Source organism: Cinclus cinclus, chromosome 36 (assembly GCF_963662255.1).
Source record: "Cinclus cinclus chromosome 36, bCinCin1.1, whole genome shotgun sequence".
NCBI classification, from domain to species: Eukaryota; Metazoa; Chordata; class Aves; order Passeriformes; family Cinclidae; genus Cinclus; species Cinclus cinclus.
Genome location: NC_085081.1, coordinates 786,609 through 799,850, shown reverse-complemented (window position 1 = coordinate 799,850; position 13,242 = coordinate 786,609). Strand labels below are relative to the sequence as shown.

Below are 13,242 nucleotides of genomic sequence, written 5' to 3'. Positions count from 1 at the left end.
GGATTTTTGGGGTGATTTTTTAGGGATTTTGGGGTTCATTTTGGGTCAATTTTGGGGGATTTTTGTGGTGATTTTTTAGGGATTTTGGGGTTCATTTGGGTCAATTTTGGGGATTTGTGGTGATTTTTTAGGGATTTTTGGGGTTCATTTTGGGTCAATTTTGGGGATTTTTGTGGTGATTTTTTAGGGATTTTTGGGGTTCATTCTGGGTCAATTTTGGGGATTTTTGGGGTGATTTTTTAGGGATTTTTGGGTTCATTTTGGGTCAATTTTGGGGATTTTTGGGGTGATTTTTTAGGGATTTTTGGGGTTCATTTTGGTCAATTTTGGGATTTTTGTGGTGATTTTTTAGGGATTTTGGGTTCATTCTGGGTCAATTCTTGGGATTTTTTGTGGTGATTTTTTAGGGATTTTTGGGGTTCATTTTGGGTCAATTTTGGGGATTTTTGGGGTGATTTTTTAGGGATTTTTGGGGTTCATTTTGGGTCAATTTTGGGGATTTTTGTGGTGATTTTTTAGGGATTTTTGGGGTTCATTTTGGGTCAATTTTGGGGATTTTGTGGTGATTTTTTAGGGATTTTTGGGGTTCATTTTGGGTCAATTTTGGGGATTTTTGGGGTGATTTTTTTAGGGATTTTTGGGGTTCATTTTGGGTCAATTTTGGGGATTTTTGGGGTGATTTTTTAGGGATTTTTGGGGTTCATTCTGGGTCAATTTTGGGAATTTTTGTGGTGATTTTTTAGGGATTTTTGGGGTTCATTTTGGGTCAATTTTGGGGATTTTTGGGGTGATTTTTTAGGGATTTTTGGGGTTCATTTTGGGTCAATTTTGGGGATTTTTGTGGTGATTTTTTAGGGATTTTTGGGGTTCATTTTGGGTCAATTTTGGGGATTTTTGTGGTGATTTTTTAGGGATTTTTGGGGTTCATTTTGGGTCAATTTTGGGGATTTTTGTGGTGATTTTTTAGGGATTTTTGGGGTTCATTTTGGGTCAATTTTGGGGATTTTTGTGGTGATTTTTTAGGGATTTTTGGGGTTCATTTTGGGTCAAATTTGGGGATTTTGGGGGTGATTTTTTAGGGATTTTTGGGGTTCATTCTGGGTCAATTTTGGGGATTTTTGTGGTGGTTTTTTAGGGATTTTTGGGGTTCATTTTTGGTCAATTTTGGGGATTTTTGGGGTGATTTTTTAGGGATTTTTGGGGTTCATTTTGGGTCAGTTTTGGGAATTTTTGGGGTGATTTTTTAGGGATTTTTGGGGTTCATTTTGGGTCAATTTTGGGGATTTTTGTGGTGATTTTTTAGGGATTTTTGGGGTTCATTTTGGGTCAATTTTGGGGATTTTTGGGGACGGTTTTAACCCTTTCCTGCCCAGCTGGACTCCGAGGTCCAGGCCCTGCTCCGTCGCTGCGATGGGGACGGGGGAGGGGCCGGGGGTGGGGGAGGGGCGGCCCCTCCCCCCGGGGACCCCCCCGGGGACCCCCCCGAGCCCCCCCCGGACCCCCCCGGGGACCCCGAGAGGACAGGTGAGAGGGGGAGGGGAGCGGGGGAATTTGGGGAAATTCAGGGGGAAATTTGGGATATTTTTGGGTGAGATTTGGGGATTTTGGGGGGGGAAATTTGAGATTTTTGGGGGAAATTTGGGGTTTTTGGGGAAAATTTGGGGATTTCAGGGGAGATTTGGGGATATTTGGGGAGAGATTTGGGATTTTGGGGGAAATTTTGGGGGAAATTTGGGATTTTTTTGGGTGAGATTTGGGGATTTTGGGGGGGAAATTTGAGATTCTTAGGGGGATTTTGGGGAAATTTGAGATTTTTGGGGGAATTTTAGAGGAAATTTGGGGATTTCGGGAGAAATTTGGGGATTTTGGGGAAAATTTGGGGATTTTTGGGGGGAGATTTGGGATTTTTGGGGAAATTTTGGGGGAAATTTGGGATTTTTTTGGGTGAGATTTGGGGATTTTGGGGGGGGAAATTTGAGCTTTTTGGGGGGATTTTAGAGGAAATTTGGGGATTTTTGTGGAAAATTTGGGGATTTTAGGAGAAATTTGGGGATTTTTGGGGGGAAATTTGGGGAAAATTCGGTGATTTCAGGAGAAATTTGGGGAATTTTGGGTGAAATTTTGGAGATTTTTGGGGGAAATTTTGTCAGGAAATTTGGGGAACATTTTGGAGGAAAATTGGGATTTTTGGGGGGGGGAATTTGGGACTTTTAGGGAAAATTTTGGGGGAAATTTGGGGATTTTGGGGGAAATTTTGGGGGAAACTTGGGATTTTTGGGTTGGAAATTCGGGATTTTTTGGGGGGGATTTTGGGGGAAATTTGGGATTTTTCGGGTGGAAATTTGGGGATTTTGGGAGGGAAATGTGTGCTGTGATTTGCATAAATCACCGCTAATTAGCATTAATTAGCATTAATTAGCATTAATTAACAGTGTCTGATTAAGGAGGGGTTCAGGGGGAGTCCTGGGAAAATTTGGGATGGAATTTTGGGGAACTCTGGGAATTTTGGGGAACTCTGGGAATTTTGGGGAACTCTGGGAATTTTGGGGGAAGATTTGGGAATTTTGGGGGAGCTTTGGGAATTTTGGGGAACTCTGGGAATTTTGGGGAACTCTGGGAATTTTGGGGGAGCTTTGGGAATTTTGGGGAACTCTGGGAATTTTGGGGAACTCTGGGAATTTTGGGGGAAGATTTGGGAATTTTGGGGGAACTCTGGGAATTTTGGGGAACTCTGGGAATTTTGGGGGGGGAAGCTTTGGGAATTTTGGGGAACTCTGGGAATTTTGGGGAACTCTGGGAATTTTGGGGAAAGATTTGGGAATTTTGGGGGAACTCTGGGAATTTTGGGGGAAGATTTGGGAATTTTGGGGGAACTCTGGGAATTTTGGGGAACTCTGGGAATTTTGGGGGAAGCTCTGGGAATTTTGGGGAACTCTGGGAATTTTGGGGGGGGAAGCTTTGGGAATTTTGGGGAACTCTGGGAATTTTGGGGGAAGCTCTGGGAATTTTGGGGAACTCTGGGAATTTTGGGGAACTCTGGGAATTTTGGGGGAAGATTTGGGAATTTTGGGGGAAGATTTGGGAATTTTGGGGAACTCTGGGAATTTTGGGGGAAGCTCTGGGAATTTTGGGGAACTCTGGGAATTTTGGGGGGGGAAGCTTTGGGAATTTTGGGGGAACTCTGGGAATTTTGGGGGAAGATTTGGGAATTTTGGGGAACTCTGGGAATTTTGGGGGAAGATTTGGGAATTTTGGGGGAAGATTTGGGAATTTTGGGGAACTCTGGGAATTTTGGGGGAAGCTTTGGGAATTTTGGGGGAAGATCTGGGAATTTTGGGGAACTCTGGGAATTTTGGGGAAACTTTGGGAATTTTGGGGGAGCTCTGGGAATTTTGGGGAACTCTGGGAATTTTGGGGAAAGCTTTGGGAATTTTGGGGAACTTTGGGAATTTTGGGGGAAGATTTGGGAATTTTGGGGGAAGATTTGGGAATTTTGGGGAACTCTGGGAATTTTGGGGGAAGATTTGGGAATTTTGGGGAACTCTGGGAATTTTGGGGAACTCTGGGAATTTTGGGGAAAGCTTTGGGAATTTTGGGGAACTTTGGGAATTTTGGGGGAAGATTTGGGAATTTTGGGGATCTCTGGGAATTTTGGGGAACTCTGGGAATTTTGGGGAAAGCTTTGGGAATTTTGGGGAACTTTGGGAATTTTGGGGGAAGATTTGGGAATTTTGGGGATCTCTGGGAATTTTGGGGAACTCTGGGAATTTTGGGGGGGAAGCGAGGGGGGGTTCCAGCTCATTTGCATAAAGCGCTAACGAGCCCCGCCCCGTTAATTGCAGAGCCGTGGGCGGGGCCCGAGGAGGGCGTGGCCGCCGCCCCTCCCCCCCCCAGGCTGAGCTTCGCCCCCGAGGCCGTGGCCAGGTTGGGGGGGGCCCTGGGCAGGGTCCAGAGGGGGCTGCAGCACCTGGGGACGCACCTGAGCGCCAGGGGTGAGTACACCTGGGGGAGAGATACACCTGAGATACACCTGGGGTACACCTGAGATACACCTGGGGTACACCTGAGATACACCTGGGGGAGAGATACACCTGAGATACACCTGGGGTACACCTGAGATACACCTGGGGGAGAGATACACCTGAGATACACCTGGGGTACACCTGAGATACACCTGGGGTACACCTGAGAGACACCTGGGGTACACCTGAGATACACCTGGGGGAGAGATACACCTGGGTTACACCTGGGGTACACCTGAGAGACACCTGGGGGAAAGATACACCTGAGATACACCTGGGGTACACCTGAGATACACCTGGGGTACACCTGGGTTACACCTGGGGTACACCTGAGATACACCTGGGGTACACCTGAGATACACCTGGGGGAGAGATACACCTGAGATACACCTGGGGTACACCTGAGATACACCTGGGGGAGAGATACACCTGGGGTACACCTGGGGTACACCTGGGGTACACCTGGGGTACACCTGAGATACACCTGGGGTACACCTGGGGTACACCTGAGATACACCTGGGGTACACCTGAGATACACCTGGGGGAGAGATACACCTGGGTTACACCTGGGGTACACCTGAGAGACACCTGGGGGAGAGATACACCTGAGATACACCTGGGGTACACCTGAGATACACCTGGGGGAGAGATACACCTGGGGTACACCTGGGGTACACCTGAGATACACCTGGGGGAGAGATACACCTGGGGTACACCTGGGGTACACCTGAGATACACCTGGGGTACACCTGAGAGACACCTGGGGGAGAGATACACCTGAGATACACCTGGGGTACACCTGAGATACACCTGGGGTACACCTGAGATACACCTGGGGGAGAGATACACCTGGGGTACACCTGGGGTACACCTGGGGTACACCTGAGAGACACCTGGGGTACACCTGAGATACACCTGGGGGAGAGATACACCTGAGATACACCTGGGGTACACCTGAGAGACACCTGGGGTACACCTGAGATACACCTGGGGGAGAGATACACCTGAGATACACCTGGGGTACACCTGAGATACACCTGGGGTACACCTGAGAGACACCTGGGGGAGAGATACACCTGAGATACACCTGGGGTACACCTGAGATACACCTGGGGTACACCTGGGGTACACCTGAGATACACCTGGGGTACACCTGAGAGACACCTGGGGGAGAGATACACCTGGGTTACACCTGGGGTACACCTGAGAGACACCTGGGGTACACCTGAGATACACCTGGGGGAGAGATACACCTGAGATACACCTGGGGTACACCTGAGATACACCTGGGGTACACCTGAGATACACCTGGGGGAGAGATACACCTGAGATACACCTGGGGTACACCTGAGATACACCTGGGGTACACCTGGGGTACACCTGAGATACACCTGGGGTACACCTGAGAGACACCTGGGGGAGAGATACACCTGGGTTACACCTGGGGTACACCTGAGAGACACCTGGGGTACACCTGAGATACACCTGGGGGAGAGATACACCTGAGATACACCTGGGGTACACCTGAGAGACACCTGGGGTACACCTGAGATACACCTGGGGGAGAGATACACCTGGGTTACACCTGGGGTACACCTGAGAGACACCTGGGGTACACCTGAGATACACCTGGGGGAGAGATACACCTGAGATACACCTGGGGTACACCTGAGATAAACCTGGGGTACACCTGAGATACACCTGGGGTAGAGATACACCTGGGTTACACCTGGGGTACACCTGAGAGACACCTGGGGTACACCTGGGGTACACCTGAGATACACCTGGGGGAGAGATACACCTGAGTTACACCTGGGGTACACCTGAGATACACCTGGGGTACACCTGAGATACACCTGGTGGAGAGATACACCTGAGATACACCTGGGGTACACCTGAGATACACCTGGGGGAGAGATACACCTGGGGTGCACCTGAGATACACCTGGGGGATACACCTGGGTTACACCTGGGGTACACCTGAGATACACCTGGGGTACACCTGAGTTACACAGGGGTTACACCTGGACACACACCTGAGAGCCAGGGGTGAGTACACCTGGGATACACCTGGGATACACAGGGGTAACACCTGGGATACACGAGTTACACCTGGGATACACAGGGGTTACACCTGAGATACACCTGGGGGAAATACATCTGAGATACACCTGGAGACGCACCTGAGCGCCAGGGGCGAGTACACCTGAGATACACCTGAGATACACCCGAGTTACACGTGCGGTACACAGGGGTTGCACCTGGGGCACACCTGGGGGATTTTCCCAGGTATTTGTTGGTTTTGGGGCGAACGCGGGCGATTTTGGGTCTGGAATTGCGGCGGAGTCGGGCGGGAGCTGCTGCGGGGCCCCGATTTTGGGGGAGTTTTGGGTTCATTTTTCTGGGATTTTTTGGGAGGATTTTTAGTGGGATTTTTGGGGGGTTTTTTGGGATTTCTGGGTTGGATAATTGGCTGTTTTTGGGGTGAGTGTGGGTGATTTTGGGTGTGGCGCTGCAGCGGAGCTGGCGGAGCCCGGGCGGGAGCTGCTGCGGGAGCTGCTGCGGGAGCACCGGCGGCTGCAGGAGCTGACTCAGCACCTGCACGAGAAACACCAGAGGGAGGCGCTGGAGGTACCTGGGCACTCACCTGAGTCGCACCTGAGTGTCACCTGTGTGTCACCTGAGTATCGCCCGTGTGGGCTCTGTGTCGCCTGTGTTATCTGTATCACCTGTGTGATCTGTATCACCTGTGTAATTTGTGTGTCACCTGTGTCACACCTGGATGTCGCCTGTGTGATCTGTGTGTCACCTGAGTCACACCCGAGCGTCAGGTGTGTGATCTCCGTGTCATCTGTGTCACACTTGTCACTTTTGTCACCTGTGTGTCACCTGTGTGTCACCTGAGTCACACCTGTGTGATCTGTGTGTCACCTGAGTGTCACCTGTTACCTGTGCCACCTGTCCATCTCCTCTGTCTCTCCCTTGTCTCCCCTGTCTCACCTGTCTGGTCTCACTTGTCCATGTCCCCTGTCTCACCTGTCCGTGTCCCCTGTCTCACCTGTCTCTCCCGTCTCACCTGTCTCTCCTGTCTCACCTGTCCATGTCCTCTCTCTCACTTGTCCCTTACCTGTCTCTCACCTGTCCCCTGTCTCACCTGTCCGTGTCCCATCTCACCTGTCCATCTCCCCTGTCTCACCTGTCCATGTCCCTTGTCTCCCCTGTTTCTCCCCTGTGTCACCTCTCCGTGTCCCCCGTCTCACTTGTCTCTCTACTGTCTCACCTGTCCATGTCCCCTGTCTCACTTGTCCCTTTCCTGTCTCTCACCTGTCCCCTGTCTCACCTGTCCATCTCCCCTGTCTCTCCCCTGTCTCACCTGTCCATGTCCCATCTCACCTGTCCCTCCCCTGTCTCACCTGTCTGGTCTCACTTGTCCATCTCTCCTGTCTCACCTGTCCATGTCCCCTGTCCATCTCACCTGTGTCGGTGTCACCTGTCGCAGCTGGCGGAGCTGCAGGACAAGGCCAGCTCAGCAGAGACGAAGGTTCTGGAGATGGGGACGACGCTGGAGGGGCTGCAGTGGGACAGCGCCAAACTGCGCAAGAGGGAGGGCAGGCTGGACAGGCACCTGGCTGAGGCACTGGAGCAGGTAACGCACCTGGGGTACACCTGGGGACACCTGGCTGAGGCACTGGAGCAGGTAACGCACCTGGGGTACACCTGGGGTACACGTGGGTACACCTGGCTGAGGCACTGGAGCAGGTAACGCACCTGGGGTACACCTGGGGTACACCTGGGTACACCTGGCTGAGGCACTGGAGCAGGTAACGCACCTGGGTACACCTGGGGTACACGTGGCTACACCTGGCTGAGGCACTGGAGCAGGTAACACACCTGGGGATACCTGGGGTACACCTGGGGACACCCGGCTGAGGCACTGGAGCAGGTAACGCACTTGGGGACACCTGGGTACAGCTGGGGTACACATGGGTACACCTGGGGACACCCAGCTGAGGCACAGGAGCAGGTAACGCACTGGGGTACACCTGGGGTCACCTGGGATGTACCTGGGGACATCTGGGTACAGCTGAGCACACCTAGGTATACCTGGATATGCCTAGGCCACACCGGTGCTTACCTGGGCACACCTGGGGGTATTTTAGACGCACCTGGGGCCCACCTGGGGGGATTTCAGACCCATCTTGGCACACTTGGGGCACACCTGGATGCAAATGTGCTCACTTGGAGCAAACTTGGGTACACTTGTGCTCACCTGGGACACAGCTGGGAACACCTGGGACACACCTGTGCATACCTGGGGGTTACCTGAGCACACCTGGGCATACCTAGGGCACACTTGGGGGGGGGGGGGGGGGGGGGGGGGGGGAGAGATTTCAGACACACCTGTGTACACTTGGGACTCATCTGGAATGCACCTCAGGCAAACCTGGCACACACCTGGGCACATCTGGGATACACCTGTCCCTCCCCTGTCCCTCTCCGGTCTCTCACCTGTCTCACCTGTCCTCACCTGTCCCCAGCTCACCTCAGGCTCCTACGGCTCCGGCAGCTCCGGGGGTTTCCAGGGGGGTCAGATCACCCTGAGCATGCAGAAGGTACCTGGGAAATCTGGGGGAATTTGGGGAAATTTGGGGAAATTCGGGTAAAATTGGGGGAAATTTGGGAAGATTTGGGGAAATTCGGGTAAAATTGGGGGAAATTTGGGAAAATTTGGGAGAAAATTGGGAATTTGGGGAGGCATTTTTGGGAATTTGGGGAAAACTTGGGAGGATTTTGGGGATATTTTGGGGGGAATTTTAGGAAAACTTTAGGAATTTTAAGGGGGAATTTGGGGCATTTTGGGAGAAATTTGGGAATTTCCAGCAATGTGGAGATGAGTTTTTGGGAATTTGAGGGAGGGGCTCGAGGATTTTGGGGAGGTTTGGGTGAATTTTAGGGAAATTTGGAAAAATCCAGGAATTTGGGGAGGAGATTTTGAGAATTTTGGGGAAATTTTGGGGGATTTCAAGAAGATTTGGAGGGATTTGAAGGAGAATTTTGGGGAAATTTGGGAAAATTATGGGAGGATTTTGGGAATTTGAGAGAATTTTAGGGGGAAATTTGTGAGAATTTAAGGGGGATTTGGGGAAAATTTTGGGAATTTTGGGCGATTTGAGGGAGGTTTCTGGGGAATTTTTGGGAATTTGGGGGGATTTTAGGAAAAATGGGGAGTTTGGAGGTTTAAGGGGAATTTGGGGAGAATTTGGGGGAATTTTGGGTGGAATTGGGGAGATCCGGATGAATTTTTTGTGTGGAATTTGGGGGTTTTTTTTCCAGAATTTTTTGGGAATTTTGAAACTGAAATTCCAGTGGAATTTTTGGGGCGAATCCCAGGATTTTTGGGTGTTTTTCCCACAGTTTGAGGTGCTGATCTCAGGTTTGGGATGGATTTAGAGTGAAATTTCGATGGATTTGGGCCAAATTTGAGGGAAATTTGGGGGGATTTTTGGGAATTTTTTTGGGAATTTTTGGGGAGTTTTGAAGCTGGAATTCCAGTGGGATTTTTGGGGTGAATCCCGAGATTTTGGGGTGTTTCTTCCCCACAGTTTGAGATGCTGAACGCGGAGCTGGAGGGGAACCAGGACTTGGCCAATTCCCGCATGGCCGAGCTGGAGAAGCTGCAGCTGGAGCTGCAGGCGGCGGTCAGGGGACAGGAACGGCTCAAGGTGACACCTGGGGGACACCTGGGGACATTCGGGACCTTGGGGAACACCTGGGGACACTGGGGACAGACGCAGCTGCAGGTGACACCCAGGTGACAACGGGGACACAGGTGACAGAGCTGCAGGTGACACCCAGGTGACAACGGGGACACAGGTGACAGAGCTGCAGGTGACACCCAGGTGACACTGGGGACACAGGAGACAGAGCTGCAGGTGACACCCAGGTGACACTGGGGACACAGGAGACAGACACAGCTGCAGGTGACACCCAGGTGACACTGGGGACACAGGTGACAGAGCTGCAGGTGACACCCAGGTGATAATGTGGACACAGGTGACAAGCAGTGCTGCAGGTGACACCCAGGTGACACTGGGGACACAGGTGACAGACACAGCTGCAGGTGACACCCAGGTGACACTGGGGACACAGGTGACAGAGCTGCAGGTGACACCCAGGTGATAATGTGGACACAGGTGACAAGCAGTGCTGCAGGTGACACCCAGGTGACACAGGTGACAGGCAGAGCTGCAGGTGACACCCAGGTGACACTGGGGACACAGGAGACAGACACAGCTGCAGGTGACACCCAGGTGACACTGGGGACACAGGTGACAGGCAGAGCTGCAGGTGACACCCAGGTGACACTGGGGACACAGGTGACAGGCAGAGCTGCAGGTGACACCCAGGTGATACTGGGGACACAGGTGACAGAGCTGCAGGTGACACCCAGGTGACATTGCGGACACAGGTGACAGGCAGAGCTGCAGGTGACACCCAGGTGACACTGGGGACACAGGTGACAGAGCTGCAGGTGCCACCCAGGTGATAATGTGGACACAGGTGACAAGCAGTGCTGCAGGTGACACCTCTCCCTGCACAGGTGGCTCTGCGCTCACTCCCTGAGGAGGCCGTGAAGGAGGCTCTGGAGTACAAGGTGCTGCAGTCCCAGTTCTCGCTGCTCTACCACGAGAGCCTCCAGGTGAAGACGCAGCTGGACGAGGCGCGGGCGCTGCTGCTGGCCACCAAGAACAGCCACCTGCGCCACATCGAGCACATGGAGGTGAGCGCAGGTGTCCCCACGTGTCACCAGGGGTCACCCAGGGCTTTTGGGGGAGTTTGGGGTCATTTACATCCCATGGATTCTGAGCCAAAATGGCCGCCAGTACCATAAATCCCATAATTCTTTATCCAAGATGGCCACCAGTGCCATAAATCCCATAATTTCTCATCCAAGATGGCTGCCAGTGCCATCAATCCCATCATTCCTCATCCAAGATGGCTGCCACTGCCATAAATCCCATAATTCGTCATCCAAGATGGCTGCCAGTGCTATAAATCCCATAATTCGTCATCCAAGATGGCTGCCAGTGCCATCAATCCCATCATTCCTCATCCAAGATGGCTGCCAGTGCCATCAATCCCATAATTCCTCATCCAAGATGGCTGCCAGTGCCATCAATCCCATCATTCCTCATCCAAGATGGCTGCCACTGCCATAAATCCCATAATTCCTCATCCAAGATGGCTCACAGTGCCATCAATCCCATAATTCCTCATCCAAGATGGCTGCCAGTGCCATCAATCCCATAATTCCTCATCCAAGATGGCTGCCAGTACCATAAATCCCATCATTCCTCCTCCAAGATGGCTGCCAGTGCCATCAATCCCATAATTCCTCATCCAAGATGGCTGCCAGTGCCATAAATCCCATAATTCCTCATCCAAGATGGCTGCCAGTGCCATCAATCCCATCATTCCTGAAACAAGATGGCTGCCAGTGCCATCAATCCCATCATTCCTCATCCAAGATGGCTCCCAGTGCCATCAATCCCATCATTCCTCATCCAAGATGGCTGCCACTGCCATAAATCCCATAATTCCTCATCCAAGATGGCTGCCAGTGCTATAAATCCCATCATTCCTCATCCAAGATGGCTCACAGTGCCATCAATCCCATCATTCCTCATCCAAGATGGCTGCCAGTGCCATCAATCCCATCATTCCTCATCCAAGATGGCTGCCAGTGCCATCAATCGCATCATTCCTCATCCAAGATGGCTGCCAGTGCCATCAATCCCATCATTCCTCATCCAAGATGGCTCACAGTGCCATCAATCCCATAATTCCTCATCCAAGATGGCTGCCAGTGCCATCAATCCCATCATTCCTCATCCAAGATGGCTGCCAGTACCATAAATCCCATAATTCCTCATCCAAGATGGCTGCCAGTGCCATCAATCCCATCATTCCTGAAACAAGATGGCTGCCAGTGCCATCAATCCCATCATTCCTCATCCAAGATGGCTGCCAGTGCCATCAATCCCATAATTCCTCATCCAAGATGGCTGCCAGTGCCATCAATCCCATCATTCCTCATCCAAGATGGCTCCCAGTGCCATCAATCCCATCATTCCTCATCCAAGATGGCCGCTGGCGCCATTTTGAGGATGGTCCAGGGGACATTAAATTCCCAAATAATTTCAAAATTAAATCTCATAAGTTATTTATTTAAAAAAGAAACTCCGTTAAAAACTCCTAAAAAAAAAAAATCAACTTAAAAAAAAAATATTTCTAAAAACTGGTTAAAAAATCAAATTAATTTTTTACACTTCAAAGATAGATTTTTTTGAATAACCTTTTAAAATTGTTTAAAAACTCAAAAAAAAAAAAAAGCAAGAAGAAATCTGGAAAGAAAAACTACGAGAAGTTTTTTGAAACTCAGAAAATCTTTCTAAAAATTCCAGTCCTCCCCCGAAAAAATCCAAAATTAAATCCCTGAAAAACATGGAAAAGCTTCTTTTAATCTCAGTAGTAATTTTGAGGAAAAAAAGGGAAAATAAGTTTTAAAAAATTTTTAAATCCCCAAAAATAATTTTAAAAAATTGCAGGAAAATTTGCAGAAAAATTTTGCAAAATTCACAAAAATCCCTGAAAAAAATTGGACTTTTTTTTTTTAAGATCTCAGAAATAATTTTGTTGAAAATTCTGAAAAAAACGAATTGAAAACGTCCCAGAACTTTTTAAAAAACAACAAACAAATTGAAAAAAAAAGTTGGAAAAAAATGACCAAAAAAATCCTAGAAAATTTGAAAAAAGTCCTAAAAAGTTACAAAAAAAACTGTTAAAAGATTTTTTAAAAATCTGAAAAAAATACCAAAAAATCCTAAAAACTTACCAAAAAAGCTGTTAAAAAAAATTTTAAAATCTGAAAAAAATTCAGAAAAAAATTGTAAAAACAGGTAAAAATCCTAAAAAAATTACCAAAAAAATTATGACCTTTTTTTTTAATCTGAAAAAATTACGGAAAAAATCTTAAAAGATTTGAAAAAAATCCTGAAAAATTACCAAAAAAATCCTAAAAGTTTGGGAACAAATCTGAAAAAATTACAGAAAAACTTCTAAAAATCTGGAAAAAAATCCTTAAATATTACAAAAAAAAAAAAAAAAAAAAAAAATTTTTTTAAAATCTGAAAAAAATTACAGAAAAAATCCTAAGAA

At 49.2% G+C, this 13,242-nt stretch overlaps 1 protein-coding gene across 1 annotated transcript in view; it reads left to right on the top strand.

Annotated features, from left to right (window-relative positions):
• RNF40 (ring finger protein 40) overlaps positions 1-13,242 on the top strand; it is a 37,248-nt gene that overhangs the window by 4,302 nt on the left and 19,704 nt on the right. The window contains exons 2-8 of the mRNA XM_062512351.1: positions 1,374-1,524; positions 3,843-3,992; positions 6,542-6,654; positions 7,523-7,669; positions 8,562-8,636; positions 9,627-9,746; positions 10,625-10,804. Coding sequence (XP_062368335.1) covers positions 1,374-1,524; positions 3,843-3,992; positions 6,542-6,654; positions 7,523-7,669; positions 8,562-8,636; positions 9,627-9,746; positions 10,625-10,804 — 936 coding nt within the window. The remainder of the gene's footprint in view (positions 1-1,373; positions 1,525-3,842; positions 3,993-6,541; positions 6,655-7,522; positions 7,670-8,561; positions 8,637-9,626; positions 9,747-10,624; positions 10,805-13,242) is intronic.